Consider the following 22,814-nt stretch of genomic DNA (forward strand, 5'->3'; position numbering starts at 1 on the left):
GGCACATATATGTTTGATCCAAAATGATCTATTAATTATCTTTGTCTTTCAAGAATCGCACAGTAGGTGGCGCTATAGTTCACCTGCTGCCATTGCCATAGACTGCATGCAAAGACACCTCTAAATAACATGTTGCATTTAAAGGTTGGTGAAATGGGGTGTGTGTGATCAGAAAATAATATTAACACTCTTTAACTGTATGTTTAAAACTCTAGGCACTATCTGAGTGTTTGATAGCCTACATGCATACACTTTTCTTCCTTTTTGATTTATTGTGCAATAATAACCTTCTATTTACCACCTACATCCTATACATCCCTGGATCTCACTCTATTCTATTCCTATTCTATCATCTATAGCACAACTGTACATACAACTTATTTTATTTTATCAATTTATTTTTTCTATTTTTGTCTATTTATTATATTTACATATGTGTGTATTTTTATTGTTGTTGTCTGGTTTGGTTTGGAATAATTATGATTTTTAAAATGTTATTAAAAGAAGTCTCTTATGTTCACCATGGCTGCATTTATTTGATCAAAAATACTTGAAAAATTGTTAAATATTATTGCAATTTCAAATAACTGTTTTCTATGTGAATTTCTGTTAAACTGTAATTTATTTCTGTGACCGCAGCTGTATTTTCAGCATCATTACTGTAGTCTTCAGTGATCTTCAGAAATCATTCTAATAGCTGATTTGCTGCTTAAGAAACATTTCTGATTATTATCAATGTTGAAAACAGTTGTGCTGCTCAATATTTTTGTGGAAACTGTGATGCATTTTATTTTTCAGGATTCACAGATGAATAGAAAGTTCAAAAGAACAGCATTTATTCAATTTTTTTTGTGGTTGATGTTGTAAGATTACAAATGTTTACTTAAGATTACAAACTGTTACTTTTGATCAATTTAATGCATCTTTGCCGAATAAAAGTATTAATTTCTTTCTCTTTTTAATTGCATTTACCCCAAACTTTTGAATGGTATTTTATCACAGTTTAAAAAAACACATTTGTTTTTAATAAGCAATGTGGATGACATTTAGTCATTTCGCAGACGTTTTTATCCAAAGCGACTTACAATTGGGAAATACATAAAGCGATTCTTCTTAAAGAGGCAAACAGACAGAGGAAGTTTCAAGCATTGTTCAAATTAGTACAAGCTAGAAAGGGAAGGAATGAATAAATAAAGAGAAAGACAAAGGTACAGTGAACGAGAATGTTCTGGAAAGTGATGCATCGTTCACTAGCGGATCTCAGACTTCTGGAGGGGATTCGTAATAGTGAGTGGAAGTAGGTTGGTGCTGAGCCTGTTGCTGTTTTATATGCAAGCATCAGTGTCTTGAACTTGACGCAAGATGCAACCGGGAGCCAGCGCAAGGAGATGAAGAGAGGTGGGCTCTTTTGGGATCATTGAAGACCAGTCGTGCCGCTGCATTCTGAATCATCTGTAGAGGTTTGATTGTGCATGATGGAAGTCCAGCCAGAAGAGCATTGCAGTAGTCCAGCCTAGAAATGACAAGGGCCTGGGCAAGAAGTTGTGCAGCATGCTCCGGTCAGAAAGGGTCTGATGTTTCTGATGTTGTGCAATGCAAACCTGCAAGATCAAGTAGTTTTTGCAATGTGGTCTTTGAAGGTTACCAAAGATAAGATTACCAAAGATAAGCGTGTTTCCAGCATGTGTGAGCAAGGGTTTGAATGATATCACTCAATGATATGTCAATATCATTATATTTATCTGGATCGGATCTTGTGGAGTCGCCTTCTTCGTATCAGTTTATCACAAGTGTGACACATCTGTGGAAAGTTCACTTAAGTTTTGACAACTTTTAACTCTGAGCGAGAGAGACCTAACTGAAAACCAGGCTTTAGTATGAATATTTATATATAAACTAACGATGAAGCAATAATAATTGGCTAAATAAAATATCAAAACTGCATGGTTTTAAAATACATTATGTAATATGCATGTGAATATAACCAACTTAAGTACATAATGTATTATATTAAATACCTGCAGAGGGCTCCAACGGCCTGGTGACGTTTCACTTTACAGCGTGATTAAACAATGTTTAAATCCATTAAATCTGGAATCTGAGGGTGCGAAAAAATCTAAATATTGAGAAAATCATCTTTAAAGTTGTTCAAATGAAGTTCTTAGCAATGCATATTACTAATCAATAATTAAGTTTTGATATATTTACAGTAGGAAATTTACAAAATATTTTCTTGTAACATGATCTTAATATCCTAATGATTTTTGGCATTAAATATAAATGGATAATTTTGACCCATACAATGTAGTTTTGGCTATTGCTACAAATATACCCGCGTGACTTTGATGCAACTAACCTGTCAAACTTTGGCAATTTCTAGAGCAGTAGTCTGAACTCTGTCTGAAACACGACCCTGTCTCTGTGGACAGATAAGAACCTGTGCATCGATTACAGATGGTTACATAAAGCCAGGCAATCTGATTAGAGCTTGCCAGATTGAGAAAGCTCTCAGCAGGTTTGTATGCAATGTGTCTCGTGTACCTGGTATCTATCAAGTTATAGGGACCAAATGTCAATGTCAACATTTTCTTTGGTCCCCACGAGGAAACAAGCTTATAAGTCACACAGAATGGAGCGTACTGAAAATCTGAAAATGCAGAAAGTTTCCTGTAATGGGTAGGTTTAGGTGTAGAAAATACAGTTTGTACAGTATAAAAACCATTATGCCTATGGAGAGTCCCCACAAAAAATGTAAACCTGTGTGTGTGTGTGTGTGTGTGTGTGTGTGTGTTACCGGGCGACCAGCTGACAGAGCTGCTGAAGGTGGTCTTGAGGATCATGTGTTCAGCAGGGATTTCCCTCTGCGCCACATGCTCAGCAGGAAGCTGCTGTAAGGACTAGAGAACACACACACACACACACACACAGTTAATATGATAACAACACAAGCTCATCTGATGGGCTCTGACATGATGACCTCTGACCTGTACGCTGGGCTCCTGAGGGGCTCCGGGCGGCACCTGGACCCTATCCTGAGGAACAGGAGCCTCCGCCAGGAAACGCATCAGCGGTGCTGTGATTGGAGCAGGGGGAGTGTAGTTCTCTGGCAGCTGAACACACACACACACACATCAGTTCAGACACTCTGAGCACACACTGAGCATTCAGTCAGACCATGTTTGCACCTGAGAGCCGAACAATTATGTAAAAATAAAATATCAAAAATTATATCTGGAGTCTGATTAATTTTTGGTTTGACAGTATGTTAAAAAAATAAAAAATAATTGTGCTTGTAATATTTTTGGTCATATCCTTTCCTATCCACATAACTCTTGAATACTCTGATTGGATGAAAAAAAAATAAAAATAAAAAATCAGCTTTGATCACAGGAATAACTTACATTTGAACAGATATTCAAATAAAAGACAGCAGTTTCAAATTTTTTTAATATTTCACAATTTTGCACTGTATTTTTGATGTAATAAACACAGCTTTGGTGACTTCTTTTAAGAATCTTACCAACCCCAAACGTTTGAACAGTAGTGTGCACATCAGTATTTGAACGATTGGTGTATATTATGAATGAGATTTGATTGACAGGTACCCGGAGCGGTGGCAGGGTGTTGTGGGTAGCCGGGTCTCAGGCCGGACCGTGACGCTCCAGCAGCAGGATCAGGCCACGGCTGAGGAGTGAAGAAATGGGGCATCGTCTGCTGCGCGAGCTGAGGCATCTGAGGAGGAGCTGCGGGTCCGTACGGCCCCTGAACACACATTATAACAACTCATCAACACACAGCACCTAAATAACTGCTGGATTACTGGTTAACCTCATCCAATATATGATATGAACAAGAAAAGCCCTTCAAGGTAGAGCTACTACCAGTTATTACAGTGCTGTTAACGTTAGAAAACTACTAAAAAATCAGATGAAAAACTATTATAAAAATTTTTTTTTTTTAATTTAGATGAAATTAGCTTAAATATATTTTTAAGATGAAGTACTAAAATTGTACTAAATTTAAATTGTACTGTAAAATTATCCAAATTAAACTGGAACAAAAATAGTTAAAATGTATATATATATATATATATATATATATATATATATATATAAAACTAACCAGAAAATACAGTAACACCACAGAGCTTATAGTAACTTGCAATATTACGTCTGTGGTGTTACTTCAAAATGCCAGACATAAGTGGCTGTCACCAGTGTTTGATTGAAAATATTTAAAAATCTAAATGTTCTTAAACTTTAATTTTAATGGATATAGCATATTAAACTAATTTGAAATGCATAGCAATATATTTTATTAGAAAAAAACAAACAAGCATTTTTACAAATTCTGCCTCTCATTTGCCAGCCCAATTGAAGAATGACCCATTAATCAGTCATCATAATTAGCACAGTCTGATCTACTCATCACGTCTCATTGCCGTCCTCTGCTGTTTCATTCAGAGAATACAGCTACAGCATCTAAAACTGCTGCAACTTTAGAAGCCATGCTACTTTTCCACTTTTTTGGAAATAGGTTAATTTTACAACTCCCCAAGGTAGCACTTTTAGCTTAGCATAGATGATTGAATCGGATTAGACCATTAGCATCTCGCTCAAAAATGATCAAAGAGTTTCGATAATTTTCCAATTTAAAGCTTGACGTTACATCGTGTACTAAGACCTAAATGGCTAGGAACTATTCTCTCATTCAAGCTTTAAATAGGAAAATTATCAAATCTCTTTGGTCATTTTTGATGACCAAATGCTAATCCGATTCAATGATCTATGCTAAGCTAAGCTAAAAGTGCTACCGCCAGACCCGAAAACTGTAAAACTCAACTGTTTAACTCTAGGGGAGTTGTAAAATGAGTGTTCCTTTAACAAAGCGGCCACAGTCAGTGAGAATGGACCCACATTGTTCCTCAACTTTGACAATCAGCACAGGAGTCCCACAGGGCTGTGTGCTGAGCCCGCTTCTCTATTCTCTCTATACACATGACTGTACACCATCCTACAACACTAACACCATTATGAAATCCTCAGATGATGTGACTGTGGTGGGGTTGATCACAAGAGGCGATGAGTCTGCCTACAGAGAGGAGATAAACAGGCTGATGGTGTGGTGCACTGAGAAAAATCTGGCTCTGAACAACATCAAGAAAACAATATTAATAACTGTTTCCTATGAGACCTGCAGGTGGCGCTCGTTGGCCCCCAAATGGCAGATCTCTATTGAAACCCATTCAAATCTCACGAGGTGTGTTGTTTTGTTGCTGATATTCATGTGGTAGAAAGTATAATTATTTAAAATAATCCATACCTGACATACAAACTGAAATCTACTCAACCAATCGCTATAAGAATCGAGTTAATCACGCTGTGATTGGTTCATCCCGATCAACGCTGAGAAATGTAACAGGTGCCACGTGACTCTGCTGTCCGCTTTGAATTATTTTTACAATTATTTTTTATAATGACAGAATAGCGTACAAACAAACAAACCGTTACTGTTTCTGCCATGTAATCTAAAAATAATAATGATGTGTCATCACGCATGATGCTGTGATCATATGTTTGATGGAACAAATAAAGCATGTTAAAATCACATAAATGCTGTCTTTGTCTTTCAGGAAACGCACAGTAGATGGCGCTATAGCTCAACATACGGGGGATTCTTCTAAACATACAAACCTGTTGCATTTGTGACCCTGGACCACAAAACCAGTCATAAGGGTCAATTTTTTAAAATTGAGATTTATACATCATCTGAATAAATAATCTTTCCATTGATGTATGGTTTGTTACGATCGGACAATATTTGTCTGAGATACAACTATTTGAAAATCTGGAATCTGGAACATGATCTTTACTTAATATCCTAATGATTTTTGGCATCAATAATTTTGACCCATACAATGTATTTTTGGCTATTGCTACAAATATACCCCAGCAACTTAAGACTGGTCCAGGGACTTTTGTGCTTCTTCCTTTTTGTTTTAGTAGCCTATAATATAATTTATGATCATTAGCTTCTTCCTCTTTCATTTCAACAACACACACTTTATCACAGCAAAACAAAACAAAACATACATATGAGTTCTATCATACCTCTACAACTAATCCATTAATGTTTGACTACTAAACCAGCACTGGCTCTGCACCCCTTTACCTAAATTCATTACTTCTGACTCATGTGCCTCTAGATGCATTCTGCAAGTGAACGTTGCATTATAGCACAAAATCATTTTCACTGACTTTTTCATTAAATGTGACCTGCCCAACTCAATCCCAGCAGCTGAGTCCTTACATATCTTCCATCTTGACCCTATAATCTATTCTATTTCTATTTTATCCATGTGTTTTTTTTTGTTTTTGTTTTATTTAACACTCTAACACTGGCTTTCTGTATCATTTTTGTTTATAAAAATTACCCTCTAACACGTGCGTTCTCTATTCATTTTCTATTCGTTTTCTTTTTTTATTTGAAGTGAAGTGAAAGTGAAAGTGACGTGACAGGACCAAGTATGGTGACCCATTTGTGCTCTGCATGCAACCCATCCTGCGCACACACACACACACACACACACCCGGAGCAGCATTTATTATATAAAATTTAAAAAATGAAAGAAAACAAATAAACAAAAAAACCTTGCTATGTGTACTGTGTTAGGCTAAACGAGACTTGTCATAGCACTTGCATTTTATTGACCTTTTGTTGATTTTGACTGCTTCTGTTGTAAATTGCTTTGGAAAAAAAAGTGTCTGATAAATGACTAAATGTAAATATACAAATGTTTAGATATAAACTGGGGCCTGTACCATGAAGCCAGATTAGCTGTACGTTTCAGTTTAGTTTGCACCAATCCTGGGGTTTAGGTATCATGAAAGTGGCTTGGCTTTTAGCTGCGTTTATTGCTATAGTATCTCCACAGCTAACCTGCTCCTCTGAGTTAGAGATCTCAAACTGAAATTGGACCAATCAGATGAGAGCAAAGTGACACATGTCAAAGTGACACATTGAAATAGAAATCTTTTGTAACATTATAAATGTCTTTACTGTCACTTTTGATCAATTTACTTTTACTTTTAATCATTTAGCAGATGCTTTTATCCAAAGCGACTTACAAATAAGAAAAAGTAACTAAAACTAAAAGTTAACACTCTGTAATATGTCATTTAATGCCTGTTTGCTGAATAAAGTATTAATGTCGTCCCCTTTTTAAATTGCATTTACCCCAAACTTTTGAATGGTGCTGTATCACAGTTTTCAGCACAAAGAGTTTTAACATTAATAATCAATGTGGATGAGTGTGTTTTCCCCATGTGATGGTGAAATGAGAGCAAAGGTTTGAATGATATAACAACATCGTGCCATGTCAATCTCATTATCTGGATCGGATCTTGTTGAATCACCAGTCTCTTCTTCATATCAGTTTATTATGAGCTCATTTAATGTGACACACGTGGAATGTTCTCTAGTGTTCTGGCAGTGACTTTTTAGCTAAAAGTGACTTTTAATTCACACGTGTTCAAAGATGTTGGTGAAAATGAAAGAGAATAGAATGTATCTCAAAGCACAATAATAATAATAGTACAGTTTAATAATCATAGCTGAGATGATCAGTCTTCAGACAGCTGAGGAATTTCTCACACATGAGACTGATTCCTGTTGCACTGATTGAGAAATACAGCTAATAAAATACTCTTACAGAGACTCATTTCTGCATTTTATTTAACCAGTCTTTGATCAGATTCACATAATTTTAAACATTTAATCTTCAGTCAAAATAATAGTTTTAAACATTTAGCTAAGTAACAAAAACTAAATTTAAGGGGACATTGTCATTATAACTGAATAATTTATTTAAAAAATTAAAATATATGTAATTATATAGTTTATATATAATTTAAAAAATATTTAATATATAAAAAATATATATTTAATTATATATATATATATAAAGTTTTGTATTTATAATTAAATAATAATTATATTTATTTAGAATTTTTACAAATAATAGAAAAAAATGATAGTGAATCAGTTTTGAACAGTTCATTTATATGAAGAGTCTGAACAAATCAGTTCACTAACACACACACACACACACATAATAATTATATAGAAATTAAATTATATATTTGATGTAATAATCATCAAAATATTTTGGTACAAAATAAATCATTAAATTAATTTTGAACCAGCTCATTTTTTATGAACAGTCCGAGCAAATCAATTCACAAAAATGAGGTAGCTATTTTTGATTTAATAAATTTTTTTTTAATTTGTTTGATAACATCCATCATTGTCCAGAGAATTCGTTTATTTGACATACTTTTAGTAATGAACTCTTTTTATTTAAGGGACAATATATATATATATATAACACAATCCATTACATAAAGTGCCTTAATTAAAATGAGGTGATTTATGACCCTGTAAAGCAAGGGAAACACCGAGGTTAGCTGTAGTTCAGCTGATAGATCACTGTAATTAGTCTATTTCCTGTCCTGTTATCAGGATATCAATATTTAGTATAGTTTAGGAACAATATAAAGTGATAATCCAAGATCAAATCATGCTTGAAAAACAGGACGTGTGTGAAATGATGAAATAGTGCTTATGGCTTGTTCTCGGTGATTGGCTGCAGCAGAGGAACTCCTCGCCGGTGGGGTGAGATGGTTTACGGTATAAAAGCACCGGTCCGGTGGAGTTTGGGTTGTACGGGATGCTGCTGTCACTGAATAGAGAGAACGCTAACATCAGATGAACCTCAGCCAATCGGAGCGCTCGCTTTAAGGAGGCATCGAACTCTCTGACCAATCACCGCGCAGTATTTCGGGCGTCCGCGTTAGCAGCTGTTTGCACGCAGTTGAGTTTCACGCGTTTGGATATTCCTGCTCAGAGGCGGCTTTAACTCCCTTGCGCTGAATTCACATCCATCCGCAGCAGTTCTGTGAGTGCTTCTTCCTGACCAAGCTTCTCTGATGCGTCACACTGATGTGACCCGCTTTATTCTCGCTTTGCTTCTGCTGCGTTCGCTGTTGTTTTTGTGTGTTATAATAAGAGAAGTGTGTGTTTGTGTTGGCAGTGCTCATCATGCCTGACAGGGAAATCAAATCTTCAATCTGGCACCCAGAGCCGGACACAGCGGAGGACGTGTTTGATCACACCTATAAAGAGAAAGAAGGGCCCAAGCCTCCCACCATGATAGTTTGGAGAAATGTGATTCTCATGAGTTTCCTGCACCTCGGAGCTCTGTATGGACTCTTCCTCTTTCCATCTGCACGCCCTCTCACATGGATCTGGTGTAAGTATCATACTCTCTCTATAAATCATGTAACATTGAGGCAGAACATTGTGTCGTCATTTACTCCCTATACTAGGAGATGTTTTGCAGAATGTTCCTGCTGCACTTTTCCAAACAGTGAAGCTCCATATAAAGACTTCTGAAGGCGTGCAAAACTTTTATAGTGTTATTTAAGTTTAATCTTTTAAATCTTATTTTGAAATGTTCTAATGACACGCAAGAGCTTAATATATTATGTGCAAAGAAGCCTTAATGACAGGTTTTCATTCACTCTATTCATTTTTAATCTCATTGGCTAGTATTGAAACTTCAGTGCACATAGAAAGTTTTTGATTGATAGTTGGTTACCTGACCTCAATATGACAAAAACTCCCACTTCTGACTAGGGGTGGTCCGATCAGGATTTTTGAGGCCGGTCACCGATACCGATCTTTTTAAAGCCTTCTTTTGATTATGTAGAATTATTTATAGTAATACTCCAATCAGGATTTTTAGACATTTATTCAGGGCCTAAATTTAATTGAGAATGAATTTTTTTAATTTGGCTTTTTTTTTTGACATTTTTCAAAAATGTATATTTAAATGTTTGATCATGCGGTGCATTTTTGTTTTTATAATCATGCAATAGCTTACACACAGCACAGCCTGATTGTGTGAGCTGTATATGAGGTGGCCTTTTATGCCAGGTTTACACAGGCCTACTCCGTTTGCAGTGTGTATGCAGTCCTGCAAGACTGCAACTGATCTTTGTTTATCCATTATTTTGATTTCAAATCCAAACATTGTCACTGAAAATGCTTTTTCAGCATTGTGATTATTTTTTTGCACAGTACAGTAATACAATCTTTCATAGACGTGTTTAAACACAATAAATCTAAGCAAAGCAACACATTATTCAGTGCTTTTTATTTTTGCATTTACTTCTAGATTTATATATTAGGTTGCTCAAGTGTCAAAACATTTAAACTACTTTTGTTACGTTATAGCATTTATTGTAGTGTTATTACTACATTTTCGGGTCAGTTCATGTTCACTGAAAACAATGCGCTGTTACTTTAATTCAGTGCATGCAGTGTGAACGCTCTAATCCGTTATGATGAGCGAGGAAACAATACGCATCACATACACACTGCAAACGATTGTGAACCTGGCGTTATGTGTGTGTGTGTGTGTGTGCGCGTGCAAGTCTCCAGGAGAGAGCGCTGAATGGTTTAAACACTGGCAAGAATTAAAAAGAAATGCAATTTATAAACTATAGTGACGATGTGACCCTGCCTTGCTTGTGCAAGTGATAGTTCCTGTCACTGGCTTTTAGTGCAGATGCAATGTGATTTGAAGCCGTTTGCGTATTTTGAGAGAGAAAGAGAGCGCGCGCGCAGCTTTTTAGAGACCGCTGATCAAACATCCCCAAGCGATTATCGGCCGATAATGATCGGTAGCCGATCAATCTGAGCACCCCTACTTCTGAGATTTAGCTTATATTTACAACTGGTTAACTTGCCCAAATATTAAACATTTTATTCTAATTGAGAGCATCACTAGTACTAGCTCTCTTAGTGATCAGATGCATCATATTTGCAAAAAAAAAAAAATGCATAAAGAAAAAGATGAATAAAATCTAGGTGTATTGAACTGTGAGTGATTGAAACTTCATGTATGTGCATTAAAAATTGAAGCTGTGCTTTGGGGGTCTAAGTAGCACCATTAATTATTAAAGTCATTTGCATAATGGATGGCGTATGTTTGTTTTTTTGCAGTTTTTGCGTGTTGCTTGTTCAGTGCTCTGGGCATCACCGCAGGCGCTCACAGGCTCTGGAGTCACAGATCATATAAAGCATCTTTACCTCTCCGGATCTTTCTCGCCTTCGCCAACTCCATGGCCTTCCAGGTAACAAACTCCTCTTCATTCAGACCTCGCCATCTGATTGGATTCATTTTACATTATTGACACACTATTTTCCTTTTTTGATATTGTGCAGTTGCTTTGACACAATATACATTGTAAAAAGCGCTATATAAATAAAGGTGACTTGATTTGTCATGATTGCATACGTCAGTATAGAGTTGAGAGACTCGCGGTCAAATTCAGTCACGCGTGTTCAAACCAGTTTTATTTTAGTAACCATGATATACTATTATAATTGTTATAATTTTAATTTGATTTCATTTTTATTTAATATAAAATGTTTTTGTCATTTTTATTAGTTTTTGTTTTTTTAAATATGTCTATATTTATGAATGTTTTTAGTTTATTTTAGTAACTTTAACAAAAATGCTAAAAATACTTTTTTTTGTAGTGTAATTTCAACTTATTTAATGTTTATTTATTTTATAGTAACAAATGTTTTTTGTTTTTTTCTATAATATAGTGTTACATTTAGGTTCTATAATAACTCTGGTCCAAACTTTTGACTGCTAGTGAAACTGTCATTTGTTAATGATTCATTATCAAAAAATCTAAAAATTTAAAAATGTATTAATCCCTCCTACAAAGTTTATTATTTGTGCTTTTTTTCTTTTAAAAGGTTAATATGACGTTGCTAAAAAGAACATTATTTTGTGTATTTGATGTAATGTGTTTATGTGGTTTAAGGTTAAAAAGCACATTATTTTCCACATACTGTACATTATTGTTGCTCCTCTATGCTCCGTCTTTCTGAAGTGTCGATTTTTACAAAGCTCATCGTTCTGAGAAGCGAGGTGTGCTCTGATTGGCCAGCTATCCAGTGCATAGTGATTGGCTGAATACCTCAAGCGTGAGACGGAAATGTTACACCCCTCACCGTATTGTGATGCCGTGTCCCGGCGCGACGAGACTAAAACAATAAAACCCATTATAAACGAGGCATTTGTTGCATCCAGTGAGGACATAATTACTGATTATAATGACTTATACTGTCTTTTTACACATTACCATGCATTTGTGATCGGAGAAACGACAAGTACTACTCTACACTGCTCAAAACTCGCGTCTGAATAGTCAGTAGCAGAAACATACTTACAGGCTGTGAGTCAGAAGCATCAGACTGTTCTTGCAAAGTTGGAATTGCTTCACTTTATAGAAACAGCCTTTGTGCAGCCAGCATTGCAGGCTACTCTTCCAGTTTCAGGAAACAGTCCTCCGTAAAATGCGCTGCACACGCTCCAATATTTGGGTTGAACTGTTCTGGAACAGTGTTTAAATACAACTTAACCACTGATTTCTAGTTGTGTCCTCTTTTGGAAGCCCAAACAAAGTAGTTTCGCTCTCACAACGAGACACAGCGTCTCCAGGACATGGCGCCAGATAATAGTTCCACCCTCTTTCATTGCGTATACATTTGGGCGGTGTTATCCAAATCTTCCCACACTGTGACTTAGACATGTGGGGCGTGTTTGAATGAGCCGTTTTAGGAGGGCGTGGTCGAGTCTTAGCTTTTATAAAGAATATCTCTTTGGGTTTGAGACTTCAGGGATCTGATCTGTGCACAAAAAGCTTGTAACACTCCAAAGAGAAAGGAAAACTTGAAATCGCATCATATGACCCCTTTAAAGATAGTAGTGTGTCATTTGTGTGCTGCCAGTGGCACAAAACAGAATTGCAATCTTCCCTCAGTAGTATAGAAATGACGTTCTGCTTCATCTCCTGGTCTCTGTGCTGCAGAATGACATCTACGAATGGTCGCGTGATCATCGCGTTCACCACAAATACTCTGAGACGGACGCCGATCCTCACAACGCCGTGCGAGGGTTTTTCTTCTCCCACATCGGCTGGCTGCTGGTTCGCAAACATCCGGACGTCATCGAGAAGGGACGCAAGCTGGAGCTCAGCGACCTGAAGGCCGATAAAGTCGTCATGTTTCAGAGGAGGCAAGTCTGAAATCTCTTCATATGTCAGTCAGACTGTGTATTTTGGCCAGAATAAACTGTTTTAACTGAGTTTGATTGAACTGTCTCAGGTACTACAAGCTGTCTGTGCTGCTGATGTGCTTCTTCGTGCCGACGTTCGTGCCGTGGTACATGTGGGGCGAGTCTCTGTGGATGGCATATTTCGTCCCGACCATCTTCAGATACGCGGTTGTGCTCAACGCCACCTGGCTGGTCAACAGCGCCGCGCACATGTGGGGAAACCGGCCCTACGACGGCAGCATCAACCCCCGGGAGAACAGATTTGTTGCCTTCAGCGCTATAGGTGCGTCTGAAATACACCACATGAGACCGCCGAGCTGGTCTGAGCTGGTTTACAGTCTGTGAGGGTCAAATGAGGCATTTACATTACATTTGCAGCGTCAATGCAACTAGTAGTCATTCTTTTCAGAAGGAAAAATAAATAAATGCTTAATTTTCATTATGAAAATATTATAAAATATTTGTAACAATATAATGTATTTAAATAAATAAATACAATTTTATATATATATATATAATTTGAAATGTTGCTGCAGAAATATATAATTATATTTTTGATAAATATTAGTATTCTATTATATTTAGAGTATATGTTTTGATATATAATAAACATATATAAACAATATTCAAAATTATTAAAGGGGTCATGAACTGCCTTTGTTTTTTATTTTGTACTGTTCTCTGAGGTTCACTTATAATGTTCAATATTTGTACATGAAAAAACATCATAATTTCGAAGTAACAGGCTATTCTCTGTCCTGTTTTTAACCCCTTCATCAGAACGCTCTGTTTGAATAGGCGTGGTGGATTATAGACCCTGTGATTTAGGTTAAAAATGCATAAATACTCAGTACATATCAAACGGTCTGTAAAAACAGACAAAGCAATAGTGATCACATAATACAGTTACTCACACTTGTGTGTTGCGACATTACTGTCTGATCCAAAATAGTCGGCACGGCATGATCTTTTAGTTTCAATCTTTCTGAACATCCTGCATCGAATTGTGCCTTTGTAATCAAATCCACGGTAAAATAAAGTGAACAAAGTACCGAGTTCTTGCTTACACGGTCTGGAACTTCATTAAAAATAAAGTTCGTTGTTTGGTTTCTGCGTAAACCTGCATTTGCCGCTCTTGTCATTTACCTACTATGTGCGTGAATCGGTGGGCGGGGCTAAACATGCAGCGACGTAGCAGGCGTTGATGATCTTCTGTGGAGGCGGTGCTTAGCCACACTATTACATCACAGCTGTCGCTTTGGCAGACTGCCTTCAATATAAGCTGTTTTTAGAGTAACAAGAAAGTTTTGAGTTCTGAAACTTACAGGATGTTTTTATACTACAATAACCTCATATATGTCAAAAGATCAAGGCAATTTTGATTTCTCAGTCATGACCCCTTTAATAGAAAAAAGTCATTTCTTATAGTTTGCATTGATGATTCATTTCCATTTTGACTCATCATCTCCTGGTTTAATTTCTCAGGTGAAGGCTTCCATAACTACCACCACACGTTTCCCTTCGACTACGCCACCAGCGAGTTCGGCTGCAAACTCAATCTGACCACCTGTTTCATTGACTTCATGTGTTATCTTGGTCTGGCCAGAGAGCCCAAGCACGTGTCCAGAGAGGCTGTGCTCGCTCGAGCTCAGCGCACTGGAGACGGCAGCCACAGGACCGGCTAACGACCGCCGTCCATACTAACAAACTGCCAAACAGAAGGACAATTAGTCCTTCCGGTGACGGGGAGTTTAGATGCTGTTGAAGCTAATGCTCAAAAGTTCATAGTCTGATGTCAGGATCACAAATGTTTTTTTTTCCAGTCTAGCCTGTGAAGCTTTAATACGGGGATCCGACCTGTTTGTGTAGCGCTTGTTCAGATTTTCTTTCCGGCTTCCTCTTCTCGACAGCAGCTGTAGATAATTTTGAGTCCGGTCTGAGCTCTTGTCGCTGACGTGTCAGTTTACTCAATGCAGGAGATAAAAGTGGTGCCCAACAACTCTGTTAACCTCCCGGCCCTTTTTGGGTGCGTCCCTTTCCAAATCTAGCTGTGCATTTTGGTAGAAATGAACTAAAATGCACATCTATTTAATATTCAACAGCTGCACCTTACTGTATCAGGACTAGACCAGATATAGACTAGACTAAAGTATTTCGTAATTTAATATTGCCAATCGGTTTTGTTGCCATACTTGCACAAATAGTTCATTTGGAGAAAGGCTTGAATAGTTGGAATCTGTATTTATGATTCTTGATTATATTTTTTGGTGCATTTTTGACCACAGCACAAATACGACAGATGGTCTTTTTGTTACTGCGGATTGAGATCGATTTAATGTCTAATCTGTAAACACACTTACTGTGAGTAACGTTTATAATTAATAATTTTGAGCTACGTCACTGAAAAATCCAGAAGGAATATGGACGTCTGTCGCTGGATTGAATGGTTGAGTTTGCGTGAGAATGATGACGTGCATAGATTCTTGATTATTTAATACTGTAAAATGTATAGTTTGGTTTTGTATTGTAATTAATTGTGCAACATCATCCTTATATTTTGAGTCCTGCTTTTTTAATCTTATATACATGTCTGTTAAGTGTAAGCATGCTGTATTAATACAGAACTCTATTTTCTACCGAAAAATAATACAGACCGTTGTATCTGTAGATTTACAGTATAATAGTTCAAGTGTGTTCTGATGCCAAAAACCATTGTGTTGCATACGATCCAATGGTGCAAACTGGTTTTTGCTGTAGTACACCTGTATGTTTAATCAAACAATGTATTTTCAGAGATTTTTTTCAGTGCTATTTTTCCATTTTTGGATTTCATTTGACAAGGTGCTTGTAATGAAATTGTTTGGTAACTTTAAAACCATTTGGATTGTAGTTCTTAGAGGACTTTATACTGAATATCGACTCCCATTCCTCCCACACAGGACAGATTGCCTTATTTTCAATTTGACACTTGTGACTCAAGATGCCAAAAAGCAGTTGTGGTATTTCTCATGCTGTTTGGAAGAAGCCTTCGGCTCTTAAAACTAATGTGATGTTCCTGTTTGCGATAACAGCCTGTAATAATCAATAGACTCTTGTTTCATAATCAGTTTCTGGAAATAAAGTCTAAAGCAACAAGCTTCTACACTTTCTGACACGTCAGTTCTGCACTTCATTTCTTACTGTTGTGCCAATTTACTCTGTTTTGTCAAGTCACCTTTATTTATATAGCGCTTTTAACAATGTAAATTGTGTCAAAGCAACTGCACAATATCAAAAAAGGAAAATAGTGTGTCAATAATGTAAAATTAAAAGATTTTCAGTTAAAGGCATTTCATTATTGAATTCAGTGATGTCATCATCCAGCTCAGTTCAGTTTAAATAGTGTCTTTGAAATCAGGTCGACGATATCGCTGGAAATGAAGTGTCCCCAACTGAGCAAGCCAGAGGTGACCAAAACTCCCATCGGTGACAGAATGCAGAAAAAAACCTTGGAAGAAACCAGGCTCAGTCAGGGGCCGTTCTCCTCTGGCCAAACAAACCAGCAGTTCAATTCCAACTGCAGCAAAGTCAGATTGTAAGGGCTCAACTGGTTCCAGTGGTCTTTCCCGATAGCTGTCTTAAGTGGCGGGGTCCTCACTGGGGATCTGTCTCTGGCGCTCATCTCGGTGACCTGGTCTCTGCTGATGTTCAGGGCTGTAGAGGTCGTCTCTGGGTGCTGATCCACCATCTGATCTGGATACGCACTGGATGCAGTGACCATCTGGGCTGGGTACGGACCGGATCGGGTGGCTACGGTGACTGGGGATATGTCCCCGGGGCTCATCCAGGTATCCGGCCTCCGCCGACGATCAGGGCAACATACATCATCTCCCGGTGCCGATCCACCATCTGATCCGGACACAGACATAGAAACAGACAAATATCAGCCTAGATGCCATTCTTCTTATGATGTAACGAGTACATCATGTGTTATGGGGAGTGTTCCCGCTTCCGGTTGATCTAATTAATGCAGCCTAACAATCCTTTAACGGATTTGAATAATAGAAGTGTATTAGTGTGTTATTGTGTAAGCCAGTTTAAAGAAATGTGTCTTTAATCTAGATTTAAACTGACAGAGTGTGTCTGCCTCCCGAACAGTGTTAGGTAGATTGTTCCAGAGTTTGGGTGCTAAATAGGAAAAGGATCTGCCGCCCGTAGTCGATTTTGATATTCTAGGTATTATCAAATGGCCAGAGTTTTGAGAACGCAGCAGACGTGGAGGACTATAATATGATGAGAGCTCGCTCAAGTACTGAGGAGCTAAGCCATTCAGGGCTTTATAAGTAATTAACAAGTTTTTAAAATCTATATGATGTTTGATGGGGAGCCAATGCAGTGTTGACAGAACCGGGCTAATATGGTCATACTTCCTGGTTCTAGTAAGGACTAGCTGCTGCATTTTGGACCAACTGTAATTTGTTGATCAAGCGTGCAGAACAACCACCCAATAAAGCATTACAATAGTCTAACAAACAAACACACTCATACTTTAGATGACAAAGTTTTTTTTTCCACAAATAAATATTTAACAAAAATACAATTACAAAGGAAGTAAACACGCAGTATTCTGGGAAGCTTGAGTCTATTGGGAATCATATTTTTTTCAAATAAAGTCAAGGTAACACTCATTTTACATACAGCACACAGTGAAAATGACATGAATATGACTGGGCAAATGCATAAAGCACAGCATAAATTGAAATCACAAGCTTAACGTTTAAAGCATTCAATTCGCACCAAAAGACACACAGAGTACACGCGATCATGCACGATACACATGCACACTTCACAAGATCTCAACTAGATTCGACTAAATCTGCAACCAGCCACCGGCAGTGGACGATTTCTCCTGTGGCCATCCGGCAAAGGACTAAAGAGCAAATTTAAATCTAAACGCGTTGTTTCAAATGTCCCTTCAGACATTGCATGCAGCAGATGGGCATGAGGAGTGTGTCGCTTGTCTGGGCGTCGCCCACACAGAGGCTGCACTCACCGGGCTTCATGTGGAGCTGATCCGCATTCTCACGCGCGCTGTGGAGGAACCAGGCCTTGCATGGTCGGCCCCAAAAGAGCCTGCCCCCGGCCTCCTCGACGAGTGGTTCCTGAAGGGACATCGTCAGCCTTCCTCCTGTCAGCATCCAGATCAATTTATGCCTGCAGTCCATGAAGAGCTCACGAAAACATGACGTGCCCCATATTTGACATGTTTGAACCCCTCTACTGCAGCGGCTCTCACCACCATTGCAGTGCTGGAAGGGTGGAGGAGGCGGTGGCAGCATACCTTCTTCCGCCGATGAGCCACGGGCTAAAGACTGCAGTGCATCCTTCCAAGCCCTGCAGGATGACGTCAGCCCTTGCCAACAGGGCTTATGCAGCGGATGGCCAGGCCGGCTCAGCCCTGCATACTATGTCTGTGCTGCAAGTGTTTCAGGCCAAACTTCTCCGTGACATGGACGAGTCTGGCCGGAATCAACTCCTTCACGGAGTTAGACGCCACAGAGTTAGACAGATCTGGCCCTGCGTGCTACCAAGGCAACGACGTAGGCAGTGGGCAAGGCCATGGCTAGTTTACTGGTGCTGAAGCGCCACCTTTGGCTAAACTTGACAGACATCAGGGACGCCGAATAGATGGCCTTCCTCAATTCTCCGGTCTCGCCTAAGGGACTCTTCGGCCCTGCCGTGGACGGATTCACAGTGCGCTTCACAGAGGCTCAGAAGACGTCAGAAGATTTCCTAGCGCAAATACAGCCCAAGGACTGGTTTCTGTCTGTGGATCTGAAAGATGCTTACTTTCATATCCGCTTCGATTTCGAGGGAATGGCCTATCAGTACAGGTCCTTCAGTTTGGACTGTCCCTGGCCCCGCGCACTTTTACAAAGTAAGTAGATGCAGCTCTTTCCCCTCTGAGACAGAAGGGAATCCGCATACTGAACTACCTCGATGACTGGCTAGTGCTAGCCAACTCAGAATGACAATTGATCGCTCACAGGTCATTGTTGCTCAACCACCTAGAGCGTCTTGGGTTAAAAATCAACACAGCCAGAGTTTTCTGATTCCCAGACAATGAGTGTCCTTTCTGGGAACAGTCATAGACTCTGTTCAAAAGCGAGCTTGGATTGCATTGGAACGCTCCCTGGCTATACAGCGAGTGGCGGCGTCTTTCAAGATGGGGACCTCACGTCCCCTCAAAGCATTTCAGAGGATCCTCAGCCTCATGGCTGCCGCCTCCTCAGTTATTCCCCTGGGCCTGCTACACATGGGGCCCCTTCAATATTGGCTAAAAGCCCGCGTTTCGTCCCACGCCTGGGCTGCCTTAAACCATCGCTGCCTCAAAGCCATGGCTCCTTGGACAACTCCTCGCCTGTTTAAATCAGGCGTACAGTTGGGAATGACCTCCAGAAGGAAGGTGGTCAGGACAGATGCCTCCAGCTCAGGCTGGGGTGCTCTGTACGAGGGCAACCTGGCGTACGGCTCCTGGTCAACTCACGAGCAACACCTGCACATCAACTGCCTTTGAAATGATGTCTGTTTGTCTAGCCCTAAAGACCTTCCTGTCAGCCTTAAAGGGCATCACGTCCTAGTCCGGTTGGACAACACAACGGTGGTGGCCTACATTAACCACCAAGGCGGACTCAGGTGTAGCATTTTGACCAATCAGACACACAATTTTGCATTTGATTTAACAAATAAATTAGTTATTAGATTAACAAATGGTCACAGACCCCCCCACCCAATACACATACTGGTGCTGGTATGTCTGTCAATGACTCCAGGCCCCTGGTTTCATGGCAATCCATCTGATAACACTTGTTTTATTGCTCAATGGAATGTGGGTAGAGCAACACTTCCTCTTAGGAAAGACACATTACGTCATAAAAATGGAATCTTCTCTAATTAATTAATAGAAAAAGCTTTCTTTGAATGAACACACATATCTTCAGGTCATTGTGTATATTATTACTGTTCTTGTATATGTTTTTGTGTATTGTACACCGTTTTCTGCATGCTTATGATAGATCACTAGTTAATATCACTTTAGCTGCATCATGTTTAGTCTCTATCAATTCGTCTTCGGATGATCTAATAGAGAGTGAATATTACATGTCGATACCTATGCAACATATTAGTGTCCTAAGAATCTTTAGAAGTTTGTGCATTAACCTAGGCGAATTACCTATGCAAATTACCATGTTCAGAGACAAAGGATCGTAAAACTTTCCCTCCAAAAATTCAGGACTCCATTGGGTATTTGACACCCCAGAGGTGTGACCTCTATAGCAGATAAAGCTCTCACTTCAGAGATGCCCAGGCAGTCTGCAGTTCTGTTAGATCCCAGGAGGATGTGAGCTAAAACTCTTCTGGACACTTAAGTTTTGTGCCAGGCCTTGCACCCTTGTCTTTCCATTCAACCAAGCTCCTTGAACCTCAGCAGATCTCTTTCTTAGCTCTTTTTCCACTCACTACTTGGAAGAACATTTCTACCTCAGAACATCTTTGGAATTCATCACTCTTCAACCCGAAAGAACGTGAGTCCAAAACCTTGAAACCATTAAGACTTTCATCTGAGACTGCATTCCGGACACTCGTCACAACCAAGCAATGCAAGTATAACATTTAACTAAATGAAACAGAAGTTTAGTATAAGTTATAGACCCCGTTATGAATGGCGCTGATGGTTTTACTCAGGTGGTTAAATGACTCTTTCCATAACTGCATTCTCTGGTTTTCCTGATGGTTTCATCCATCAACTCTCATTAGCCCTTTCCCATGTATGAGTGTTTGTTTGTTTGTTTGTTAGACTAGTCTGCGTTAGTGTTTAGTTAATAAAAGTTAGTGCACAAATTACATGAGTTTCTGATTCTGCCTTGCATATTAAATGTCCCTTTATGATTTTGACCCTTGCTACATGCTCTAATGCATTAATAGGAAAGAATTTTCTGTGGCCAAGGAAATATCCTTTCTTAGTGTTGATATGAACTTACACTGAATGTTCGCTGGACGGACAGATCAGCTGATGGCAATTTAATTGTTATTACTGTCAGCCGATATAAATAATTGTAATTAATCATAATTAATTGTAATTATTTATATACAATTACCTTTTGAACAAATTTGTTACACAGGATGACTCGACGTCTCTTGCTTTGGGTGCAGGAAGAACTCCTCTCACTACGAGTGGTTCTTGTGCCGGTCATACTGAACCAGGGAGCGGATATGTTGTCAAGGAACAATGTAGCTCTGGAGGAATGGAGACTACATCCCCAGACGGTTCAGATGATTTGGTCAGCTTTCGGCAAGGCAGAGGTCGGCCTCTTCGCCTCTGAAGACAACTATCACTGCCCAACCTATTTTTCAAAGGGGCGGGATGCTCTGGCCCACGACTGGCCCAACACCTGTCTGTATGCCTTCCCTCTGATCGCCCTGCTACCCAAGGTTGGCTCTCTGGAGGAACCAAGTCTGGTGTCTGGAGATGATCCAGCTGCTGTCTGCAGCACTGTGGCCGATACCAGTGAGACCTTCTTTCGCAAGTGCAGGGCATGATTTGTCATCCCCAGCCAGAACTGTGGAGCCTTCATGCCTGTCTGCTCAACGGGAGCCTAACCAGCTCCCAACGAGAGTTACTAATATCATTTTAGAGGCTAGAGCTCCTGCTACGAGGCGCTTCTACGCTCTTAAGTGGGCAGTCTTCAGTGACTGGTGTTCAGCACGAACTTAGGATCCGACTTCATGTGACAGCCATTGCAGCAAATCATTCTCTCGAGGCTGGCCGGACTATTGGCAGAAATGACTTGGTCGTTAAGTTCCTTAGAGGCGCTCGGCGGTTGAGTCCTCCTCGCCCTAAGACTATGCCAACATGAGACTTGTCCATAGTCCTGGGGGCCCTCAAGGGCCCTCCCTTTGAGCTGCTTCAAACAGCTTAAGGGTCATGACGCTCAAAACCACTCTGCTTATGGGCCAAGCATCTGTCAAGCGAGTAGGTGACTAGCCCTGTCTGTCAGAGCTTCCTGTCTTGAGTTTGGACCCAATGACTGTAAAGTCGTTCTTCAACCGCGCAGCGGTTATGTACCGAAGATGCTCTCAACTCCGTTTAGAGCCCAGGTTATTTCCCTTCTAGCCCTCCCTGTAGCGGATGGCGAACAGGGCCCCAGCTTGTTGTGCACAGTCTGGGCACTGCGATTGTACTTTGAGCACTCTAAGTCTTTTAGATAAACAGAGCAGCACCTTGTGTGCTTTGGAGACTACTTTAGAGGGCTTCCTGTCACAAAGCAGAGACTATCTCACTGGATAATAGATGCTATTGCCCTGGCTTATGCCTCAGTGGGCATGCAATGCCCTATAGGTGTGAGGGCCCATTCCACCAGAGGAATGGTCTCCTCCTGGGCCTGGTCCAGTGGAATCTCTATTGGGGAGATTTGTGCGGCTGCCAGCTGGTCGTCGCTGTCTACCTTTATTAGATTCTACAGTCTACAGTGTGAACGTTCCTGCCTTGCAGGCGTGGGTTTTATCCTTCGGGATGAGGAGGGTTATGTCAAGCAGACCTCAGAATGTTCTCGGGTCTCTTTATGGCTCAGGCTTA

At 39.6% G+C, this 22,814-nt stretch overlaps 2 protein-coding genes across 2 annotated transcripts in view; both read left to right on the top strand.

Annotated features, from left to right (window-relative positions):
• LOC306851923 (alpha-actinin-2) overlaps positions 1–22,814 on the top strand; it is a 349,741-nt gene that overhangs the window by 148,775 nt on the left and 178,152 nt on the right. The gene's annotated exons all lie outside the window — the stretch shown is intronic.
• On the top strand, positions 8,722–16,543 carry scd (stearoyl-CoA desaturase (delta-9-desaturase)). Its single transcript, XM_079389587.1, has 6 exons — positions 8,722–8,956; positions 9,092–9,310; positions 11,068–11,198; positions 12,954–13,159; positions 13,249–13,481; positions 14,684–16,543. Exons 2-6 carry the CDS (start codon positions 9,100–9,102, stop codon positions 14,881–14,883), a joined length of 981 nt encoding a protein of 326 aa, XP_079245713.1. The 5' UTR covers positions 8,722–8,956; positions 9,092–9,099; the 3' UTR covers positions 14,884–16,543.

Source organism: Barbus barbus, assembly GCF_936440315.1.
Source record: "Barbus barbus genome assembly, chromosome: 32".
In the NCBI taxonomy this organism is placed as follows: domain Eukaryota; kingdom Metazoa; phylum Chordata; class Actinopteri; order Cypriniformes; family Cyprinidae; genus Barbus; species Barbus barbus.

Excerpts from the sequence above, each read along its gene's own strand:
- scd (XM_079389587.1), top strand. The coding sequence starts at position 9,100 with ATGCCTGACAGGGAAATCAAATCTTCAATCTGGCACCCAGAGCCGGAC. Across the intron at positions 9,311-11,067 it reads CCCTCTCACATGGATCTGGT|TTTTTGCGTGTTGCTTGTTC; the intron begins GTAAGTATCATA and ends GTTTTTTTGCAG. Across the intron at positions 13,482-14,683 it reads TGTTGCCTTCAGCGCTATAG|GTGAAGGCTTCCATAACTAC; the intron begins GTGCGTCTGAAA and ends TTAATTTCTCAG.